Raw genomic sequence first — 24,790 nt, forward strand, 5'->3', positions numbered from 1 at the left:
ACATCGTGCGCACCAACCTCCACCCTCCCCCCCCCCATCCCCGCCGCCGCTCCCGCCCCCCTCCGTATTGGGCCCCCTGCACTGACCTGACAGCGCCTCTCACCTCCGTGTGGAAGCACTGCAGGCAGCATCAGAGCGATCTGCTGCTGCCTGCAGCGCTTTCACACGGAGGTGAGAGGCGCTGTCAGGTTAGTGCAGGGGGCCCGGCACGGAGGGGGGAGGGAGCGGCGGCGAGGAGGGTAGCTGGAAGTCTCGCCCGGTTTAACGGGCTTAACGGTTAGTAATATACATTAATCTACACGATTACTTGCATACTCTACACACCAACATTTCATCTGCTCTCGAGCAGGCATAATATCTACTCTGCACCTTCAATGTAGGTGTAACTGTGGCTGGATTTGTGCTAGTGCTTTATAAACACACATAGATGCCTTCCTGGTCAATTAACCTTGGTGCCCTGTCATGGAATGGCCATCCATCAGTGCACATGGCTGCAGAAACACAAAAGAGGATCTTTGATTATGCAGCAAGCAACGATGCAAAATACCAGAGTAGACTAGGAGTCCAGAAGATACTTTATTAAAATAGTCCCAAGATTCTTTATTTAAAAAAGTCCTGACGTGGTCATGTTTTGTCAATATGGCTGCATCAGGGGCGGGGCTTTTTTGAAGGGGTACTGATTCTGTGACTGGTTGCAGGAGACCTGGCTATTGTAGGGTGGGTCCCTCAGCTATCACCCCAACCCTGAAGGGTGGCCTAGCATTTGAGTACCGGCACCTTTTTTGCTAGAAAAAATGTACTGATTAGGGGTATTGTAAAAACACTAACAATTTAAAACACAAAGATTTTTATCTGTATCTTTTATGGTAAATTATTTATATTGCATGTTTTAAAGTTTATATGAATGTATTTTTATATGTATTTTATTGATATTTGTATTATGAATATTCATAGTGTATGTTTGTGTTTTTTCAATACCCCTGATGCAACCATTTTGGTGAAATGTGGCCACATCGGGAAGTTTTAAATAAAGAATCTTGGGACTATTTTAATAAAGTATCTGCTGGACTCCTAGTCTGCTTTGGTGTTTTGCATGTATGTGTATATATGACTGAGTAAATTTGGTAGGGTGGGGGAGGGTGTGATTGAATTTGGGGATTTCAGGAAGGGGGTGTGCATGTGTTACTGTGTAATTGGATGGATAGTGGTTGGGTGTGGTGTATTTGATTGGGTGCTCTATGTGTGTAATGGGGTGTGGTGTGTTTTTTGAATTTTTGAGAGATGTCTACAAGGCTGTAGGTGGGGTTGTGAGTGGAGAGGGGATGAATGAATGGATCTGGGGGCATGTGTATGTGTATAGTTGCATGAGTAGTAAGTAAGTTTGATGCTGTGTTTGAGAGGATGTGATGCCTGAGTTGCCCCTTTTCTTCCTCCTCTTCTACTCTTCCCTTCTGTTTGCTCGCACCTTCCTATGCTCCATTCCCCTTTCTTTTCTCTTTATTTTGTCTCTTCTCAACTTCTTCCTTTTTCCTACCTTTTCTTTATATTAACTCTATTTTTCTCACTATTTATTTATTTATTACATTTGTAGCCCGCGCTTTCCCACACACAGCAGGTTCAATGCTATCCATCCAAAGGTTCATGGTCCCCTAAACTGATCCATTCAGAATCGCAGTCTCCAACAGTCATCCACTCCTCCCCAGCTTACACCCTCTATTCCCCCCCCCCCCCCCCCCCCACCAGGAGCATCTCCTCATTCTCAGGCTTTCTTCTTGTTCTTCTTCAGGCTCAACTTCCTAGACTCATCCCCTCTCATCTACCACTGAAAGCTCATTCTCTGCTCTTCCCCCACTGAGACTCATTCCTTTTTTCTCACAGCCCCCCCCCCCAACTGACCTCTGCTCGACACATCCATTCCATCCATTTTTCCTCTCCAAGGTTAACACTCTCTCTCTCTTCCCCCTAGGCCCACCCCCCTCCCACCTACCCCCATCCCAGCATCATGCTCTGTCTCTTTCATCCACCATTGATAGCTCATTCTCTGCTCTTATTTCCCCCACCATGACTCATCCCTTTTATTTATTTTATTGCACTTGTATTCCCACATTTTCCCACCTATTTGCAGGCTCAATGTGGCTTACAAAGACCTGATATGGCATCACCATTCCAGGGTAAAGAATACAATTGGTGTTACAAAGAAGTCTTGGAAAACAAGAGGAATTGGTCAGGCAGTTAAAGAAAGATACAGTCTGATATAGGTGGATAGATGTTGTGATTTACTTAGTTATGGTTTTTATCTGTCACAACCCCAACCCAATTAACCTTTGCTTGACACATCCATTCCATTCGAGGTTGACACTCTCCCTCTCTTCCCCCTAGGCCAAGTCCCTTGTTCTCTCACCCCCACCTACTCCCATCCCAGTGTCATGCTCTGTCTCTCAGGCCCTCCCCTACCCCTCTTTTCTAAACTATCTGCACTGCCCAATCAGAGATGATGGGAGAAGAATGGTGGTAGATCAGGCCATCTCCTCCTTCTCCACAGTTGATATCACAGTGATTTGTGGCAGGGTTCAATTCTGGTCACCGCATCTCAAAAAAGATGTGGAGGGGGATTTTCGATAGGACATCTAAATCCAACTTTGGACGTTGTGCAAAAAACTTCCAAAATCTGAATAGAAAAGAAGGTCATTTCCAAAAAAGAAAATGTCTCTTTTTTTTTTCTGAAAATACTGTTTTGAACAAGGTTTTGTGATTTGGCCTATTAAAAAAAAATAAAAATGCCCAAGTGCAAAATGCACAAAATCATGCCATTGAGATGTAGGAGGAGCCAGCATTTTTAGTAGACTTGTCCCCTAGACATCCCAGGAAAGCAATAGGGCACCCTAGGGGGCACTGCAGTGGACTTCATAAAATGCTCCCAGATACACATCTCACCATACCTCCCTTATCTTGTCTTCTGAGCCCCCCAAAGCTCACCCACTACCCCCAACTGTACACCACTACCATAGCCCTTATGGGAAAAGGGGGCACCTATATGTGGGTACAGTGGGCTTCTGGTGAGTTTTGGAGGGCTCACAGTTTCCTCCACAAATGGAACAGGTAGGGGGAGGTATGGGCCTCTGCACCCACCACTAGACTACTCCAGGGACCTAATGGACCTGAGTATAACATCTGAGGTTGGCATGGAGTCATGGACCAAGAAAGGGATCTGGGTGTCGTCGTCGATAACACACTGAAACCTTCTGCTCAGTGTGCTGCTGTGGCTAAGAAAGCGAATAGAATGTTGGGTATTATCAGGAAAGGTATGGAAAACAGGTGTGAGGATGTTATAATGCCGTTGTATCGCTCCATGGTGCGACCGCACCTTGAGTATTGTGTTCAATTCTGGTCACACCGCATCTCAAGAAAGATATAGTAGAATTGGAAAAAGTGCAGCGAAGGGCGACTAAAATGATAGCGGGGATGGGACGACTTCCCTATGAAGAAAGACTAAGGAGGCTAGGGCTATATAGCTTGGAGAAGAGACGGCTGAGGGGAGACATGATAGAGGTATATAAAATAATGAGTGGAGTGGAACAGGTGGATGTGAAGCGTCTGTTCACGCTTTCCAAAAATACTAGGAGTAGGGGGCATGCGATGAAACTACAGTGTAGTAAATTTAAAACAAATCGGAGAAAATTTTTCTTCACCCAACGTGTAATTAAACTCTGGAATTCGTTGCCGGAGAAAGTGGTGAAGGTGGTTAGCTTGGCAGAGTTTAAAAGGGGGTTAGACGGTTTCCTAAAGGACAAGTCCATTAACCGCTACTAAACGGACTTGGAAAACTCCAAAATTCCAGGAATAACATGTATAGAATGTTTGTATGTTTGGGAAGCTCACCAGGTGCCCTTGGCCTGGATTGGCCGCTGTCGTGGACAGGATGCTGGGCTCGATGGACCCTTGGTCTTTTCCCAGTATGGCATTACTTATGTACTTATGTACTTATGGAGGCTGACAAGTAATGTTTTTAATCACATTTTTGGGGGGTGGGAGGGGGTTAGTGACCACTGGGGGAGTAAGGGCAGGTCATACCTGATTCCCTTCAGTGGTCATCTGGTTATTTTTGTGCCTTATTCGTTATAAAAACAGGTTTAGCTCAAAACGTCTTCGTATTAGTCCTGGACGATTTTGTTTTGTTCTAATATGGCTGAAAAACATCCAAATTTTAGGAACGCCCAGACCCTGCCCTTAACATGCCCCTGACACCTCCCCTTGTGATTTGAATGCACTTCTGATGGACTTCATAGAAAAACAGCTAAAAATTGGTTTTGAAAATACCAATTTGGACGTTTTTGTGAGAAAAACGGCCAAATGCCGATTTATGCCACTTTTTGGACATTTTTCTCTTTTGAAAATGAGCTCCTTAGTAATACAAGCACGTGTTCTGAGTCAGCTTGACAACTGTAATCAGTTGTATGTTGGTTGTTCAAGGCTAGTGGTTCGTTGTTTACAGACATTCCAGAATATGGCAGTGAGCTTGATCTGTCAGGCTTCAAAATGGGATAGTGTAACCCCCCTTATTAAGGCAATTACATTGGCTTCCAATGAAGGCAAGATCACTATTTAAACTATGAGTGGGGGGTCTACAATGTGCTATAAGGGTCAGCTCCTTCATCATTGATGTCTGTAGTATCATTCCTTATACTGAGAAAGGGCTTTGAGTGGAGAGTCGGTTAAAACTTAATTTTCTCTCGATGTTAAGGGTGAAATATAAGTGAGTTCACACTGGGTTAGATTCTATATATCATGTCTAAAAAATCAGCACTGAAAAGAAAAAGGCCTAAGAGTATTCCAGGGGTGTAGCCAGACTTTGGCGGGAGGGGGTCCAGAGTCCGAGGTGAGGGGGCACATTTTAGCCTCTCCCCGGCGGTGCTGCCGACCCCCCCCCCCGCCTTTGCCGACCCCGCCGCCACCACCACCAACTTTGCCCCCCCCCCCGACGACGACGACCCTCTCGACCCCCCCCCCCTTCCCGCCGCCAACCCGCCACTGCCTACCTTTGCTGGCGGGTGACCCCAACCCCCGCCAGTCGAGGTCCTCTTCTTCTCACAAAAGGCTTCCTTCTGTTTCTGATGTCCTGCACTTTGAATATTTTATTTATTTTTATTTTATTACATTTGTACCCCGCACTTTCCCACTCATGGCAGGCTCAATGCGGCTTACATGGGGCAATGGACGGTTAAGTGACTTGCCCAGAGTCACAAGGAGCTGCCTGTGCCTGAAGTGGGAATCGAATATCAACCCCTATATACATGTACACATATATACATATACGTACATGCATTTACCTATCTATATACTGTATATAAACAGTTTCTATATCAATATCTATCTCTCTATATAATTTATCACACTTCCCCTTTTAATATAAATGCAAAAATCACACAAGACATAATTCTTTTATGAAAGGGACTTTTTTTGTTGTTGTGCCATACATATTTTAAGACCTCGGATCTCTTCCTGTGCTTTTCACACCAAGCACGGCAGAACCCAATTAAGACATCTCCAGTGGAAAATTTAAAAAAAAGTGCTGCCTACCTCTGTGTTTTTGTTTCATTTGTTTGGTGCTTTTTGGCTTTGTTTTTTAACGTCTTCATCATCGGACACAAAACCAGCAATGACATTTGACTCTGGTCGATATAAATAACGTTCTATACAAAGCTGTTTAAAGATATACAAATTTGTTTTTTTTTTTAAAAACCAGCAACAAAACACCCCACTGATAAAGACATTTTCTATCAAATGTGTGCATTTGTTACTTAGAAGAAAACCAGCAGCTTTCCTACACAGTATCCTGTCTGGCTAGATTTACACGTTAGTAGGAACTGCTAAAGATGTTTAATTAAAAAGGCGTTGAAATAGAAAATGAGAAATGAACACCTTCAGGATTTGTACTCTAGGTAGGAAAGCAACTTTATGGAAGGCTAATCCTCACTATTAAGACTATGGAATGGGTCAGATATAAAATGGCCTATGGCTTCTGAGTGTGGCCTAAAAATAGGATGACCTAGCCTTTCCTTCCTTCTCCCACCCTTCTCCTAGTTAACACATATTAAAGGAGAAGAAGAAACATCCACCTTAAGACATCATGTCTTCTACAAGGTTGATGGAGCTCCATAGTCCATGGACATTTCTAGTAAGATAGCACAATTCATGTTCTTTTCCCTATATTAATGACTCCAAAGAACATGTTTGAAGATTGTAGTTAATTGTTGGTGTTTTTGAATTGAAAAAGGGCAGTGAAAAACTTCTAAAGGAAGTTCATTTTATGCCCTCCAAGACATGTTATTCTCTTCTGTAAATAGCTCATTCCATATCCTTTATCCCAAGATATGAGAGGTGTTCCATAGCAATGGAAGGGGAAAGTATTCTGGGGAAAGAGACAGAGATTTTTTTTTAGAACAACTACAAATGTTTTGATGAGAAAGCGTCACCATTATTTTCTTTCCTTGCTTCACCATCTTTCTCTCCATTTATTGCTTTTAAATGAAGAATAGGGGGGGAAAAAGGCTCATGGAGTGTGTTGGTGATATTAATGGCAGTCAACCTGAGGACAGATTTAGAAGGGGAGATGAATTTGAATGGGATCCATATAAAAATATGTTATAGCTAAAGTTCGATATTACTTTGTGTGTATGTCTAGGCGAGATGATCAAAGAATGGTAACAACAACAATGGCTAAGATTGTGTCTTAATCATCATCATCATCATCGTCGTCATCATCATCACTGTCGTCATCATCACTATCGTCGTCATCAGTGTCGTCATCATCATCGTCGTCATCTTCAGTATTGATCTCACCTTCTAGTACATCTTCAATCCATTCTTCTAGCTCGTCAACTGTTGGGAGATCCTCTTCATCATCCATTTCCAGCCAGACACTGTCAGCCTGATAGAAAGTGGAAAAAAAAGTGGGTCACTCCCAGGTTACAGATATATATTCAATGTCTGAATACTCCAAAGGAAGAAGATATTCTGGGAATCGGTTTCACTTTCCTTCCAGCTGGGGGTAACCAGCAAATGAGCAAAAAGCATTCCAGAAACTCTAGCTTAAATAACCCCTGTGGTAGAACTAGTTCTCTGTTATAAGCAAAAGTCCCCTTTAAGGTGCATAAGAGTCCACCATTTATGTTCTAAGCAAGTGAGGCATTCTCCAGCCATCTTGGGATGTGAAACATGTTAGCTGGGTGGATCCCATGAAAATCTGATGAGAACTGTCTGCCTCGATCTTTCAGATAGAGTGCTGCAAAACACGGGTGATGGATTCACCCAGCTTAGAGGGAGCAGTGATGACAAGGCTACAGTGTTGTTCTTGAACAGAATTGATGAGTATTCTAATGAACTTCTATGCAAAGAGACAGCCATAGAAAACAGGAGGGATCGGTCCATGGTCTAGCATGACAGCATTAACACTCAAGAATTTTGAACCTTTTGACTTTGTCCCCCCTCCCCCCCCCCCAAATCACACCACCAGTGTTTTTCTGTACACAGTTAAATATGCCTATTTCTGTTTTATTTTTTATTTTTATTTTTCATGAGCTTTTGTTAGATTTGGTGAAATCTGAAACTCTCTCAAACCCTGAGAGAACCCTGGATCACTGGGTGAGAATCTTTGCATTAAGCTAAACTTAGAAACTAATGAAAGATTAGGCATTGAGGGGAGGGGACTGTTGCTCCAAAAATATAAACCCTTTCATTCAACCTACTTAATGAAGACAATTTTCAGAATGAAAATGCAAGAATTAGTGCACTAAGGCCCCGATGCTCAAATGGCTCAGTAACCTAGTAAATGTTGACAGTCTGCCCAACAAAATGGTCAGAGTTGTATCTGGAATTTTGTACAGTTTCCACTTCTTCATGATTAAACACTACATACTTAATCTCTATCTCTCCCTAACAATTTGCATTTGTATGGGACATCTGAGTTAAACTGTTGGACTTGAGTCATATTTCTCAAGCCAATGGGAACCGAGGATGCTGATTGGGGCAGAATCTATCTATCTATCTATCTATCTATCTATCTATCTATCTATCTATCTATCTATCTATCTATCTATCTATCTACTTATCATTTCTATAGCGCTACAAGGCATAAGCAGCGCTGTACACCATACACAGAAGACAGTCCCTGCTCAAAGAGCTTACAATCTAGATAAGACAGGTAAACAGACAGAACAATTAAGGGGGTAAGGGAATAAAGAGGTGAGGATAAAGGACAGAGTAAGTGAGTTAGGAGTCAAAACCAGTGGTAAAGAGATGGGTTTTGAGTTTGGATTTGAAAACAGCTAAAGACGGGGCTAGACGTACAGGCTCGGGAAGTCTATTCCAGGTGTGAGGTGCAGCGAGACAAAAGGAACGGAGTCTTGAATTAGCAGTAGAGGAGAAAGGGACGGATACGAGAGATTTATCTACAGAACGGAGTACTCGAGGGGGAACGTAGGGGGAGACAAGAGTGGAGAGGTACTGGGGAGCGGCAGAGTGAATGCACTTATCCTTGCTATTGCACAACAGCAACACCTGCTGATTGACTCAGGGAAGCACATGTGCTGCTTTTGAAGGGAAACCATCGTCTGCCGCTCTCACACAGAAGATAATCTCTACAATGCCTGAGATAGAGGGGTGGGAGGAGAAAGAATCATAAAATGGGGGCAAACCCCTAGATAGGCTTATGGGAGGTGTAACACCATGTGGAGTCTGATCACTCTGGAATACTGCTTCTTAGCTCAGTCCTAGGGCCACACCAAGCCAGTCAGGTTTTCAGGATACCCACCTTGAATATGTATATGAGAGATTTGTATACAATGGAGCAAATGCATGCAAATACATATTCATTGTGGATATCTGAAAAACAATCTGGCTTGGTGTGTCCTAAGGATTGGATTGAGAACCCCTGCTCTACAAGGCCAAAGAGGCAGGAGGGGGTCTGCAGATCGCAACTCTCCCCCTTCCCACCTCATTTAACAGAATTCACACATTTGTTATAGATGGGCATGCTTCTCATTTACAAAAGAGGTATTGGAATATTCATCTGGTCAAACAATCGGACTGAAGGAACAGACCACCCGCAAACAAAGCAGGCCCGGCTGAATACTGAACAGCCAGCGTACTGCCGACTCTGTAAAAACAAGTCTGGTATACTGAATATCTCATCCATTCTACATTTCCAGGCAACGCAGAGGTCATCACGTCTACCTAGATCTGCTTGCATGATTTCTATTTGAAAAGAACCCAGGCTAGTACCAAAAAAAAGAGATATGAGGGCAGGTCAGGGGTAACCCTTGGTTGAACCCTAAGCAGTCCACATTCCTCATGGTCAAATAATCATCTTTGTTACACTCTATTTGATCTTCACCAGCAGGCAGGAATTGGGGGGGGGGGGGGGGGGTAGGACTTCTCACCTGCTCTTGCCTTCTCCTCTGATATATTTCCTCTGCAGTCAGAACTGCATGGGACCGATGGGTCCCACAAAACTATAGAGGAAAGCCAGCAGAGGAAGGGGGTGAAAGTAGTTCTGCTGGCAGAAGGACAATGCATACAGGGTGGATCAATGTCAGCGGTTGGGAGAAGCAGCTGACTTACTGAGATAAGTCTTGCAGCATAAATGAGCACACTGGTCAGGAACTGCTGAATTAGCCCATCCAACTGGACCCTAGGCATATTCCTAATTTGCCTATGCCTCAATCCTGCCCTCCATGTCAGCTTGGACAAAATATTTTTGAGAAGGGGAATGAAAATGATATTAAAATTTTGAAAGCAGTCCATAGTAACATAGTAAGTGACGGCAGATAAAGACCTGAATGGTCCATCCAGTCTGGCCAACAGTCACATTCATTATCAACTCAAGATTTAAATCAACAATGTCTTGTACTTAGGATTCAGCGAGGACTTTTGGACCCCACTTTCAAATGAGTTTTTGTCATTACATACATGACTCTTTCAATTGCTTCTCAGTGGTGCCATTTTAAGGTGGTTTGAAGATCAAAATACATTTCAGGGATGTCTGAGCATTCAGTGTTTGGTGAAGAGCAGGACAATGGGGCAATGTTATGAAGCATGATGATCGCAATACATGTCAATTTTGTGTAATTAATAGTTTTGTCATGGTGATTCTTTTCTTAAGATTGTTTCATAAGCACAGCTAACAACCTCAGAAAATCTAGACACGCTGAAATTTAATGAACTTCTTGAGGGCTGGACTTGCAGTGCCCGGCACTACATCTTTATTCAGAATTTGTGTGTGGTTGAGACTTGCTGGGTGTCGGTCAAAGAACATTTTACTGTGGTGGCAGATCTCTTCACTCAGGGATGGTGAAGAAAGATGAAAAGACAAACAAGAGAATGGAGGGGGGAGAGAGAGAGGGAGAGTGAGGCAGAAGAAATCTGGTATGCAGTAAAATGACAGCCTGGTCGAGAAAGAGCTTTCATCTTAAGGACCTCGATTGTACAGCAAGCAGACTAAAAGTGTAGAAGGGAAGCAAACTGCCTGCAGACAGTAGATTAAACAAGAAGACAGCATAGGTACAAATTATTGAGAATGGAGTGAGATGGAATAGGAGGCAGGAAGATCAGGTGGTGAAAGAGGTGGGGGTGGTGAAAAATAGAAAGTCAAAAGTGGGGGAAAAAAGAGAGATGAGAAATTAGGGGATGTGAAACGATGAGCTTAAAGACAAAGGGAACAATATTTGGTGGGTTTTGTTACTCCTTAGATTTTCTTTTAGTTATGTATGTTCTTTCATGAATTGCTGTCTCTTTGATGTGCATTGAGTTTTTGCAAATTTTTGTATTAGGAGTTTTCTTTTTATGTATGAAACTCAATGCTTTCCTTTGATGTTTCTTTATAGAATTTTTTTCAATGCTAATAACAATAATAAAAGAAATACAAAGGGAGAAGCCAGGAGCACTAGAAAGGGAAGAAAAAGACATGGAAAGACAAAAGAAAAAAGGCAGCGGAAATAGAAAGGTGTGGTCAAAAAAAAGGAGAGAGTGGGAGAAGTGCTGCAGGAAGGACTGAGGAAGGAGAAAAAAGGTAAGAGGGAAAACTGAGGAGAAAAAATGGGGAGAATTGGAAAATCAGGGAGAAGAGAAGGAGAGGTGGAAAAGAACAGCTTGGGAGAGAGAGAGAGAGAGAAGTGGAAGCTGAGAATTAAGGAAAGAGAAAGATGTGAAATAAAGGATGAACAGACAGTACTTACATCTGTGACATTGACAATTCCAATATGAGGCTTGGACAAATCAATGCCAAATGTCTCTTCCCAGTAAGGAATCAGCTATAAGGGGAAAAAACATAAAAATAAATTACAGTTAACCAACTGCAATTATATTTTGAGTAGTTTGGGCCAATACACTTTGCTGATAATTCATATTAAGTCATGACTAACTCGCTCCAGGTCATAATAGTCTACTTTTTCACAGCATTTACCTTAATGTGACCTGACTGTAGGAAATGCAAGACTAAAAATCAGAGAGAGCACCACTGGCTGTTAACATAGGCTGACTCATTTTATCAAAATAAGGTGCTGAAATAATAGGACATTGAACGTTATAATTGAGGGTCCATCTTTCTTCCAGGAAAGGCATCAAGCCTGATTATTGGGCAAGGCGGAGGCAGTAGAGCACTCAACATCCCCATTAACAACACTCATCTCTCTTACGAACTTTGAGACACTGTGACTCTACTAGTATACACCTTAAAAGATGGTTGATATTTGGTACCAAAGTATCTCCCATCATCTACGTTGTGGAGCAACATTTATGATGCTAATCTCAGAGAAGGCTTGTTTACTAATTCTCCGAGACAATGGAGACTTGTAGTTACCATAAACATGAACAAAGGTTTGAAGAGAAGATGGCTAGAATATTGGAAACAGAATTATGGAGAACTCAGATTTTTACTGGAGAATGTCATATTTATGGATGTGTTTTGGGAAACATTTTAACAAAACACAACTAGGCAGAAGGGCCCATCTTACCAATGGGAAATCTTCAGGATCAATCCAGATGATACTGAGGTCAGGGTTGTCAGTGTTGTCCTCAGCGACCTCCTTAATGATCTCCAGGAACTCATAACCATCTATGACCAAAAGACAAGCATAAATCAAAAACCCAGCAAAAACACCTGTTAGGCTAATAACTGCATATAATAACATAGTAGATGACAGCATATACAGTCTGTCCAACAAGATAAACTCATAGGGAAAGGGAGTGGAACTTGATATACCACCTTTTTGTGGTTACAATCAAAGTGATTTACACATACAGGCAATGGAGGGCGGTGGGTGCGGTCCGCCCCGGGTGCACGACGCTGGGGGGGGGGGGGGGTGCCGCGCGTGCCTGTCCTCCGTTCGTTCCATGCTTCTTCTTTGCCCCGGAACAGGTTACTTCCTGTTCCGGGGCAGAGAAGAAGCATGGAACGAAAGGAGGACAGGCACGCGCGGCACCCCCCCAGCAACGTGCACCTGGGGGGGGGGGGTTCTTTCGCAGGGGGTGTCGTGCTGCATCCAGGGGGGAGCGCTGCACCAGGGGGCGGGGCGCATCGGCGATCCGCCCCAGGTGTCAGCCCCCCAAGGAACGCCACTGATGGAGGGTTAAGTGACTTGCCCAGAATCATAAGGAGCTGCAGTGGGAATTGAACACAGTTCCCCAGGATCAAAGTCCACTGCAAAACCACTAGGCTGTTCCTCCACTCCATAGCATAAGGTATGATGTGATTCTACATATGTATACTTGATTTTGGTTTGTCTTTGCCATTTTCCAGGCATAGACCATAGAATTCTGCCTGGCACTGGCTTTGTTCTCCAACTAATGAAGTTGCCATTGAAGCCCCACTCCAGCCCATCCAAATCTGTTCAGCCATGATCAGGGCACAGACTGTAGAGGTCTGCCCGGCACTGGCCTTGTTCTCCAGCTACTGAAGCTAAATCTGTCCAGCCATGATCAGGGCACAGACTGTAGAAGACTGCCCAGCACTAGATTTGCTTCCCAATTATTGGTGTTGCCATCTAATCACCACTAAGCTTGTTTGGTTCCATGCCTTCCATATAGGATTCTTTTGTGTTTGTCCCACACATTTTTGAATTCCGTTACCAAATTCCCAGGTACCTCTCTGTGAAAAAGTACTTCCGGGCATTATTCCTGAGTCAATCCCCCTGCAACCTCCATTCATGCCCTCTAGTTTTACCACTTTCCCGTCTCTGGAAAAGGTTTGTTTGTAGATTAATACCTTTCAAATATTTGAATGTGTGTATCATATCACTCCTGTCTTTCCTTTCCTCCAGGGTATACATGTTCAGGTCCTTAAGTCTCTCATCATATGTCTTGTGGTGAAAACTCCATACCATTTTCATCACTTTTCTCTGAACTACATCAAGTCTTTTTACATCCTTAGCAAGATACGGCCTCCAAAACTGAACACAATACTCCAATTGGAGCCTCATCAATGACTTGTAAAGGGGCATCAACACCTCCTTTCATCTGCTGGATATACCCCTCTCTATGCAGCCTAACATCCTTCTGGCTATGGCCACTGCCTTGTCGCATTGTTTTGTCACCTTGAGATCCTCAGACACCATCACTCTGAGGTCCCTCTCTTGAGCCTAACAATCTCTCTCCTCCTATCTGATACATCTCCTTTGGATTTCTGCATCCCAAATGCATCACACAGCACTTCTTGGCACTAAATTTTAACTAAGATCTCTCGATTAGGGTTATATTCTATAATAGGAGTATTAACTCAATAATTGCATTCATTCAATATACTCCAATATCATTGAGGTATACCTGTTATTTATTAAACATCATGTGTCCACAGAGGGGTTGGCAGACGGATTAATTTTAAGTTGTCCTCCAGGGACTCTTCTAAGGAGGATAATAAGTGGAACAAAGTACAAAAGCAGAGACAAAATGTAACAAGTGGCAACAGTGTTCAAGAAATAGATAATATGTTGCCAGCTTCTTTTTTACGACTCCCTATACAAGGGCAAGAGGGGGTGGCCAAAGTGAAGGCAGATTCAAGCAAAACTGTAGTCAAACCGAAGAAAACAAAGAAAACAATAATGTAATTAACATATCTTCATCTAGGCTATCACAGGACGATTTGGAAGTCTTAAATAAGGGACTTTCTTTTGTCCCGGTTACTAATTATGACACTTTTGCAACCAGACAAGGTTTGTTTAGATTCTTCAGGGATTTACGGTTAAGGTTATTCTTCGGCCCCCCACAGCCAGGTATAGTGGAAGACCAAATACCAGAACGTACCACCGGTAGATCTAAGTGGGTACCCCCGGGCCCCCCGATTCATCTATAATGGATTTCCAAAAACTGGTGTTAAAAGAACTTGACAGAACAGAATGTCAGCGCGGGTACCTCTATGACAATTTGTCCCGTCCACAGTGTCGCAGTATCCACCAGCTGGCGAACAACTTGGAACTGACTATCATTACAGCTGATAAGGGTGGGTCTACTGTGGTTATGGACACAAGTAAATATATAGCAGAGGGATTGAGGCAGCTTCGACAATTGGATTATTATATTGAGATAGAAAGTGATCCCACGATAGGTTTGAAAAATCAGATCAGTGAATTTGTTGATAGAGCAGTGTTGGATGGTATATTCACTAAGAAGGAGCAAAAATATTTATGCCACCCTAACCCGAAGATACCATATATTTACTTTGTTCCGAAGGTCCATAAGTTCACAGTGGACCCACCTGGTCGCCCCATTGTTTCCACACGCGACTCGGTGTTAGAACCCCTTTCTAAAATGGTGGATAAGGTTCTGAGACCCTTTGTTAGTCAAGCAGAGTCCTATGTCCGTGACTCCTCGGATTTTATAGGTATGATAGAATGTCTCAATATAATTTGTGACAATAGTGAAGATCTCTTTATGGTGGGCTTAGACGTTGTGGCTCTATATAGAAATCTCCCACAGGATAAAGTCATTCAGGTGGCTGAATACTATTTGGAGCAAACGTCAATGTCAATAGAGAAAAAAATTGGCTTTCCTTCAACTGCTTAAATGGGTTATTTGTAATAACTATTTCACATTTCAGGAAAAATTTTATGTTCAGAAGCGAGGGGTTGCGATGGGGGCTACTGTCACACCCTCATTAGCATGTCTTTACATGACTCTTCCCAGTATCTGTGGAAGAGGTACATAGATGATGTTATACTGGTGTGGCAGGGATCGGAAAGTAAATTGCATGGGTTTATTGATGCCCTTAATTCTGTGGATCCACATATCAAGTTTACCTCTCGTATAGCTCAGCATGAAATTGAATTCCTGGATATAAAAATTACTAGAACAGAGAAGTGCGAGTTTTCTATTTCTATTTATCGGAAGCCCACCGACAGGAACACCCTGTTACACTATACAAGTTATCATCATAAAGCATTACATCAGGGTGTTCCTGTCGAACAATTTTTGAGGCTTAGGAGACTGTGTACGTCTCTCCAGGATTTTAAGATTCAGGCGCTGGATATGATGGAAAGATTCAGACAGCGGGGCTACCCTATGCGTATTCTGAAAAAGGCTTATAAGCGAGCGCATTACGCACATAGACCCTGGTTACTTTCTCCTGTGCAAACACCTATGGTCAGACCTTTAGCATGCGTGCTTCCATATTCTCAATATGCTCCACAAGTTGGACAAATAATTCATAAATATTGACACGTGTTGTCTGTACACCCAGTGTTCAGTGAGCGCCCCAAGATCGCCTACCGCCGTAAGTCGAATTTGGGAGAATTGTTGAAACGGTCATCACCGAATAGGTTTGAAGGGCGTTATGCCCCTTGTAATAGATGTGTGTATTGTAAGTACTCTATGGATACTACATGGATTGCTATTCCAGGGTCTGGTAGACCTTTCTATTTAAAAGCTAATACCACCTGTAATAGTGAAGGGGTGGTGTATTGTATTATTTGCCCTTGTTCACTTTACTATATTGGACATACAAAAAGAAAGCTTAAAAATCGATTAGCAGAACACATCAGCAATATTAGGAATTGAAACAAGAAACACCATTGGTTAACCATTGGTTCACCAATGGACATAACATCGATGATTTACGATGTGCTGTGTTGGTACAAATAGAGAGTTCTACCAGAGGCGGCGTTGTTAGCAACCAGTTGTTTAACATTGAACAACGCTGTATCTATCAATGGAATACGGTCTCACCAAGGGGTCTTAATCTTGAGGTTGAATGGCTGTGACGTATGGTGTGTCACAGTAGGAGGGTGGAGCCTGTCAGGTATATAACCTTGGTGCTTCATGGGTGGTATTATGACGTCTGGGGACGGTGCTTTTGGAATAGAGTCTCAATGGTAAGCAGCTAGTATGTGTTTGAATATTAGGTAAAACAATTATAGAAATATAATGGATAAAGTGATGTGTTCATGATTGTTTTTATTGTTCTCATGATGTGTTAGACTTTGGTATACGGCTCCTCCTGATAAAGGAAGCACAAAATGCGGTCTCGCATTGAGGACCAGAATGAGTAAAGACAATCAGCTGAAGTGATTTACTGTGCAAGTATCTTTTCGACAGCCTTCCACGGGCAGAACATTGTTCTTGCTTTGAGTTATACCCATATTACCTGGGACATGTTGTGGGATTAATACACCAGAGCGTGACAAATTGGACTATGGACTATGTGTGAAGCTTTTGAACAGCAGGTTTGCTTCATGATGCCATAAGATAAAAAGATCAGCATCACAGATTAAGTGAAAGCAAGATGTTGGTTTTTTGGACTGTATATAGTATATATTTTATGCAAGTTATAAAAAATATACTTATGCATAGGGTATACAAGGTTTGAATGATGGTTGGTGAGTGGTTCAGAATATCAAATTTTGTTATGAGGGATTGTGGATACATGATGTTTAATAAATAACAGGTATACATCAATGATATTAGAGTATATTGAATGAATGCAACTAAATTTTAACTGCCACACCTTTGACCATTCTTCTAGTTTCTGGAGATCTCATCTCATGCTTTCTACTTCCTCCAGGATATCCACTCTATTGGCTACCTTTGTGTCATCTGTAAAAAGGCAAACCTTTCTTTCTAACCCTAAAGATCATATACTGGACTTATGAATGAGAAAACAATACTTTTTATGGCATAGCTTTGTACAATTTATCAACATGAGAACATGGCAACCCTTCCTATGGAAGTCTACCCAAACAAAAACCAAATCAACAGTATGTTGTGGAGTCAGGAATTCAGGAGGGCAACTTTATATCAATAGATTCTGGAAATTCTTGGTTCAAGTGGTGCCATCTCCTATAAGTTGGGTAACCTCAGCAGGTAGCCTCTGTTGATATGACCCATGTCTATTGCACGCAGTTCTGGTCACCACATCACAAAAAACATATAGTGGCTACACTCTTGGGGTTAAATTCAATAAAACAATGCTGAAATTTAGGCACTGCGATAATGCATACTGAGCACCAATTCTATAATGGCAAGTTCCGCGTGGAACTGCAATTATAGAATATGAATGTAAGTTTGCAGTTTCGTGTCAAACCTTAGGCATGAGCCAGTGGCTTAGCTACGTGGGACCACGGGGGCCTGGACCCCCATAGATTTGGCCCTGGACCCCCTACCAACGACCCTCTCGATTCCCCCCCTCCCGCCACCTTTGCTGGTGGAGGACCCCCAACCCCCACCAGCCGAGGTCCTCTTCTGCCGGCGCAAGGCTTCGTTCTGTTTCTGAGTCTGATGTCCTGCACGTTGTACATACAGGACGTCAGACTCACAGAAACAGAACGAAGCCTTGCAAGGCTTCATTCTGTTTTTGTGAGTCTGGAAGCCTTGCGCCGGAAGAAGACTCGGCTGGCGGGGGTTGGGGTCCCCCGCCAGCAAAGGTAGGCAGCAGCGGGAGGGGGGGGTCAAGAGAGTCGTCGACAGGGGGGGGAGTCAAAGTTGGTGGTGGCGGTGGTCGGCAATGGCGGGGGGGGGGGGGGTCAGCGGCACCGGGGTGGGGGCTAAAATGTGCCCCTCACCTTGGGTTCTGGACCCTCCTCCTGCCGAAGTCTGGCTACGTCCCTGGCATGAGCACTTATGCCATGTAGGCTGGTGTAAGTGGTCACACCTAACTGTTGGCAGTTAGGCACATAGGGCTAGATTCTATATATGGCATCTGAAAATTCCATATGGAAACATAATATGTCTAAGCGTATTCTGTAAAGTAAGCCTAAATTTTATAGAATGGGCTTAAATTTTGGCATGGTATACACTACTACTACTACGAATAATGCCGAGCACCTCTCCATGCAACCAAATATAGCCACGGCCATTTATGCCATGTTTTATTTGGCATAAATTCCAATGACTAAATTAGGCGCAGAGCGGGTGATTTCTATAACAACGTGTGTAGATTTTAGAAATTCCCATGCCCTGGCCATGCCCCGCCCCCTTTTCATCTATGCAACTTAGAATTTAGGTGCACCACATTACAGAATACATTTATCGAGTTGTGCATGTAAATCTTAATGCCTATTAGTGCTGATAATTGCTTGTTAACATCCAATTAACAGCGCTGATTAGCTAATCAATTAAGTTACATGCATTGTTATAGAATACGCTTCGATTTCCATGTAGAACTTAAGTTGCCATATATAGAATCCTGGGGATAACCCTAGTGTTCTATACCCTGTGCATGTGATTCCTGGGCATGCCCCTGACCCACCCATGCCCCTCCCATGGCCACACCTTCTTGAATAGCAACTAAGGTCAGTTATACACGCAACTGCCAATTGGTGCCAAGTAACGCCAATTAACCACCAGCCATTGAACTGACCTTATTCTATAAATTGGGCGCCATCTTTGCGTGCTAAGTATAAAGTTGGGCACGGAATGTTATAGAATTAGAAGGCTGGTAACTCTCCCAACTGAGTGGGAAAAAAATAGAATACTCAAGGCTTATTTTTGAAAGAAGGACACTCAGTTTTGTGGCTAGATGCGAGCAACTTAACTTTGTAGGAAAGAATTTTTGAAGCTTAATGATAGAGCGGGTCTTTTACAAAGCGGCGGTAAGCCCGATACTAAATCTGAACTGTCGCCAGCCCAACGTGGCCACCAGCGGTAGTTCCGAGTCGAATGTGCGCCATTTCCGGCGCTCTGGAAATGTGTTATTTTTTTTCTAGCACGGCGGTAACCCGGCGGTAATCGGACATCTTACCGCGTGTCCATATTTTGGGGAGGCATTTTACTGGCTGCGGTAAAGAGGCCCTGGTGCGTGGGAAAAACAGCTTCTGTTGCTAACACAGGGCCCTTTTTCCCGCAGCTTAGTAAAAGGACCCCAGAGTGATTACAACTGAAGAATCCTTCTTTCTGCAATTTCCCTGTAAATGTTTGTTAACAGTAAATGGCATTCATTATGTTTTCTTTGATCTCAGCCAGCTTGAAAGATTTTTGATTGCTAAGAATGTTTCAGTGGAGTAGTAGTTGGTACCTTGGAAGGCTTGTATTGTTGAATTGACAAGAAGAGTGGTTTTGGACGTTTTGTCTAACTCCTTTTTTTTCTTCGTATATATTTCAAATTTAACTGCTGTATCCTTATTAATGTGGCTTTTGTTGTTCTTTATTTTCTTATGGAAATGTAAAATTTAATTTTCAAATAATAATAATTAAAAGATATAGTGGAACTCGAAAGGGTACAGAAAAAGGCAACCAAAATGATTAAGGGCACGAGAAAAGAATAAAGAATTTAGGGCTCTTCAGCTTGGAGAAGAGGTGGAAAAAGGAGAGATATGATAGAGATCTATAACATTGTAATGGAGTGGAACAGATAAATACAAATTGATTGTTTACTCTTTCAAAAAGTACAAAGACTAGGGGACAGTCCATGATGTTAAATAGTGGCTCATTTAAAACAAATAGGAGAAAATATTTTTTCACTCAACATATAGTTAAACTCTGAAACGCATTGCCGGAACAAGCATCAAAAGCAGTTTATGTAGCTGGGTTTTTAAAAGGTTTGGACAAATTCCTGGAGGAAAAGTCCATAAACTGTTATTAAAGTAGACCCGGGGAATGTTACTGCTTATCCTTCAGTTGAGAAGCATTAAATCTTGCTACTTTTTGGGACTCTATCAGGTACCTGTAACCTGGACCAGTTACTGTTAGACATGGAGGGGGATAATCGAACGGGGACGCCCATCTCCGAGGACGGGGGCGCGAAGGGGCGGGACAGACCGTATTATCGAAAAAGGTGGGCGGCCATCTTTTCTTTCGATAATACAGTTGGTGCCGGCCAAATGCCTAGGATTTGGGTGGATTTGAGATGGTCGGCATCGGTTTTCAGCGATAATGGAAACTGAAGCCGGCCATCTAAAAAATGACCAAATCCAAGCCCTTTGGTCATGGGAGGGGCCAGGATTCGTAATGCACTGGTCCCCCTCACATGCCAGGACACCAACCGGGCACCCTAGGGGGCACTTAAAAAAAACATTAAAATACCTCCCAGGTGCATAGCTCCTTTACCTTGGGTGCTGAGCCCCCCAAATCCCCCCCCCAAAACCCGCTCCCCACAATTCTACACCATTACCATAGCACTTGGGTCGGAAGATGGCCGCCCTTCTCTTTTGAAAATAAGCTGGACAGGGTACTGGGCTAGATAGACCTTTGGTCTGACCCAGTAGGGCAACTCTAATGTTCTTATGGAGATACTACACTCAGGGTAATCTCCATTAGCACTGTTATATGAATGTTAGTAAATTTAAAACAAATCGGAGAAAATTTTTCTTCACCCAATGCATAATTAAACTCTGGAATTCATTGCCGGAGAACGTGGTGAAGGCGGTTAGCTTAGCAGAGTTTAAAAAGGGGCTGGACGGTTTCCTAAAGGACAAGTCCATAAACCAGTACTAAATGGACTTGGGAAAAATCCACAATTCCAGGAATAACATGTATAGAATGTTTGTACGTTTGGGAAGCTGCCAGGTGCCCTTGGCCTGGATTGGCCGCTGTCGTGGACAGGATGCTGGGCTCGATGGACCCTTGGTCTTTTCCCAGTGTGGCATTACTTATGTACTTATGATTTTTCTAACCCTTTTGGTGCTTCACCTCAGTGAATGGTAAGCTTTTCCCAGAAAATCTGACTTTTGGATGGTCTCTCTCCGTTTAGCTTTTGTTCCAATGATCTTGAGTATGTTAGGTAGATTAGTGTGGTTATAATTTCCAACAGTACTATCCTACCCTAGGCAATGTCTTTAGGAGTCTCACTCTAGCATCCACTGACTTTTACTGACACCATCTTTACCATCATTCCTTAGATCCAAGTCACACATTTGTCAGTAGATAACGGAGAAAAAATTGGCTGTGGAGATCTTTTTCATCTCATAGAAGTAGAACTGCTCTCAATAATGGGGTCACTGACCTCCTGCTTGATTTGATGAGACTGGGAGAATAAAGTGATTCAGAGAATTATGAGGCCTCCATTTACTATTTCGCCTGCTTATATATCATCTCATTCTAAGGCCAAACTAGTCATGGTTTGAAACAATAAGGTCTGTGTAACAACAGAATGCTGGTCCCAGGGACAACTGCATGAACCTTCACAAAAGTCAGAAAGCTCTATTAGATGCTTATAGAAGTCATGAAACATATGAAAAGGTGAAGGGAATTACCAGGGTCATCCTCTTCTGCAAAAGCTACAATGTGGATTCCATCCATGTCATCTTCCTATGGAGAAGAGAAGGAGCTGCAGTTAGTGTGTCAGTGGTGGCAGCAGCCTCCTGCCCGACAGGAACCGAAGCAGAATTTCAGACTGTGAAACTGAATGAACTGAGGCTAGAAAGAAGCCTTCTAAGAAGGCAGGGGCAGACTGACCATTCGGGTAACTGGGCAGTGCTGGAGGGCCCTGTGCAGTTGGAGGCCCAGTACTTCCTCCCCACATTTACGACACCTCTCTCCCCTCCGTCCCCGGGTCTTGCACTCCCCCTCTGTGACCCACCCCCATGTTTGTTGCTGACTTGAACCTTTTCTCTGCCGCGACCTGCTCCTTTCTGACATAACTTCCTGCTTTCACAAGGGTAGGCCACGGCAGAGAGTTTCCAGTTAGTGACAGACAGCTGGGGCCCTGTATGGAGAAAGGGACTTTTCAGGTAAACGTGAGGGGAGACAGCCAGATCCAAAGAGAGGGAGATAATTGGCCTCGGGAGGGGGAAAGAGTAGTTGGGACCTGTGGAAGGGAGCACAGAGTGTGCATTGAAGGGAGGGAGGGAGAAAGAATGAGAGGGGGAGATGTTGCATCTGTGGGGGAGGGAAATGGATAAGGGAAATGGGACTTGATATACCACCTTTCTTTGGTTTTTGCAACTACATTCAAAGTGGTTCACATAGTATATACAGGTACTTATTTGTACCTGGGGCAATGGAGGGTTAAGTGACTTGTCCAGAGTCACAAGGAACTGCAGTGGGGGAGAAAGATGTTGGATCTGGGGAGGGGGGAGAGATGTGGGACCCAGGGGAAAAGGGGAAGGGATATGGAACCCAGGGCTTGGGGGGGGGGGGGCAGCAGGACCCTCTTATTACCCAGGGGCGCAGATTCCTGTCATTCCGCTCCTGTAAGAAGGATTGTTAATAATACTGGGAACAAATGAACCAATGTGTGCTATATTTACCAAAATTCTCTTTAGTGCATGAGGGTTACATTGGTAATACATGAGTTTTAATCATGAAAGGTTCCTATCTCTGCCTGAACTGCAGAATAGCCGGCAGTGAAAATGAATCCAGGGCTGCTTAAAACAACAGGGGTCTGCAGCTCAAAAAGATTTTGTCATGTTTCATTTCCTGTGTCATTTACAGCAAAGCATATTTAGGGTAGATGTGTCGTGGTGAACGCACCCTTTGTCAGACCCGGCCCCCCTTAAAATCTTCTCGGCTTCACCTGGACAGCAGCATTCATAGGCTGTCTGTGGCCTGGTCCGGGACTTCCTCCCTGAATTGGCCTATGGGTGGGACAATTCATGGAGGAAGTCCCGGAGCAAGATGCAGGCAGCCTACGAGTTGCTGCTGCCGTAGCCTGGGTGAAGACTAAACCGAGAGGATTTTAAGGTGAAGGTGGGTGTGGGTGTGGGGCTGTGGCATGGGGGGGGGGGCAGCATGGCACAGGGGGACAGGGGGGAGATGCACCCCCTGTAAAAAGTTCCTGACTATGCTACTGATTTACAGGAATTTTCATTTCAGGAGTATTTCATTAGTGGTGCATGCTCTGTTGGAAAGAGCGCAGAATTGTGAAAGAGTGTGCATTATTCATAAATAAAGTATGCTATTTACGACACAGGAAAGACACAGAAATTTGGGGTTTGTTCCTTTTGTTTTAGGCAAAAAAATGACATGGAAAATGATAGCACTATTTTCCATGTTGTTGCAAAAAAAAATGCAGATCTCTATTAAACAAACTGCTAACAGAAATCCTGCTGTTTTGTAATAAAAAAAAATCTAAGGGTGAGCAACAGTTCCCTGCGCTGAGAAAAACATAAAAGCATTATGTTCTTTTTCATAGAGATCAAGCACCAAGGTGGAGTAGCTGAGACCACTACAGACGTTAACAAGTCAGACAAAAGAGTAGCGGAGTCAACAAGACACATCCAAGGATTCCAAGGAGACGGAAGTAGTCATACACAATTTATTCCTTAAAAATTATGACTCATGACTCGACATGGCACTGTGTTTTGGCAATGTGCCTGCCTCAGGAGTCTTAACTGTAGATGATAAACCCAATTGTTGTGAATAAACATCTACTGGTTTTAATGACCACACTGTTTTCATGGCAGTACGCTACAATAGCTAACTTTTGGATGTACAGTCTTTATAAAGACTGCATCTTCTTTTAGTGTCTCTTAGACGTTTAATCACAACGAGTTTATCATCTACGTTTAAGGCTTCTGAGGCAGGCACATCGCTGAAACATGGTGCTGTGTCGAGTCATGAGTCATCATTTTTAAGGAATAAATTGTGTATTACTACTTCCATCTCCTTGGAATCACCTGGATGTTTCTGGTTGACTCCGATGTTCTTTTTCATGCCATTAGGTTGGTCCATTCTGCTTGTATGCTTTTGAAGACAAATTAATTTACTAAACTCAAATTGCCTTTTGATATATCGTGTGCTGAATTGTTTCCTAATGGCACTAACTATTGATGGGTGGATATCCAGTGGGACATAGGGGCCCTTTTACTAAGCTGCAGTAGAAAATGGTCTTAGTGCACCTTTACGTGAGTCTTTCCCACATACTAAGGCCATTTTTACCTCAGCAGTAAAATGGCCGATTTTCTAGTTTTTGTATTAATGGCCATGCGCCAGCGGCTTATTTATTCCAGGTGTGTATGTTGCATATGCACCACCTGTCAAACTATACCCCCCACCCATGTCTTAAAATTATTTCCCAGATATAGGTAAAAAGTGGGATGTTTGATCACGGAAATACAAATCCTGGAGACAATATCATAAAAACTTCTTTATTGAAGAAAAGACTCGACACAACTGTTGTGTTTCGGCCTACAGGCCTGCATCAGGAGTCTCCCGCTATGAGTAGCATATATGAGTCTGAAATGTCTGAAACACGATTTGGTCCGTGTGACGAACCAAACGTAAAGTGATTGGCTATATTACAAAAGTGGTCTTGAAAAAGACCTTTCGTGGTAAGCTTGTCCGTAGCAGGTCACTAGGAGCACGCACATTTGGCAGTTACGATAGGCACACAGTATGCCACTTTAAGGTGCTAATTGGCTTTAAGTATCATTAT

At 43.2% G+C, this 24,790-nt stretch overlaps 1 protein-coding gene across 1 annotated transcript in view; it reads right to left on the minus strand.

Annotated features, from left to right (window-relative positions):
- Window positions 1–5,434: 5,434 nt before the first annotated feature.
- The window catches only part of CASQ1 (calsequestrin 1), a 109,027-nt gene continuing 89,671 nt past the window's right edge, over window positions 5,435–24,790 (minus strand). Inside the window, 4 exon segments of the mRNA XM_030187108.1 lie at window positions 5,435–6,928; window positions 11,232–11,306; window positions 12,009–12,109; window positions 21,669–21,723. Coding sequence (XP_030042968.1) covers window positions 6,731–6,928; window positions 11,232–11,306; window positions 12,009–12,109; window positions 21,669–21,723 — 429 coding nt within the window. The 3' untranslated portion in view covers window positions 5,435–6,730.

Source organism: Microcaecilia unicolor, chromosome 14, assembly GCF_901765095.1.
Source record: "Microcaecilia unicolor chromosome 14, aMicUni1.1, whole genome shotgun sequence".
In the NCBI taxonomy this organism is placed as follows: domain Eukaryota; kingdom Metazoa; phylum Chordata; class Amphibia; order Gymnophiona; family Siphonopidae; genus Microcaecilia; species Microcaecilia unicolor.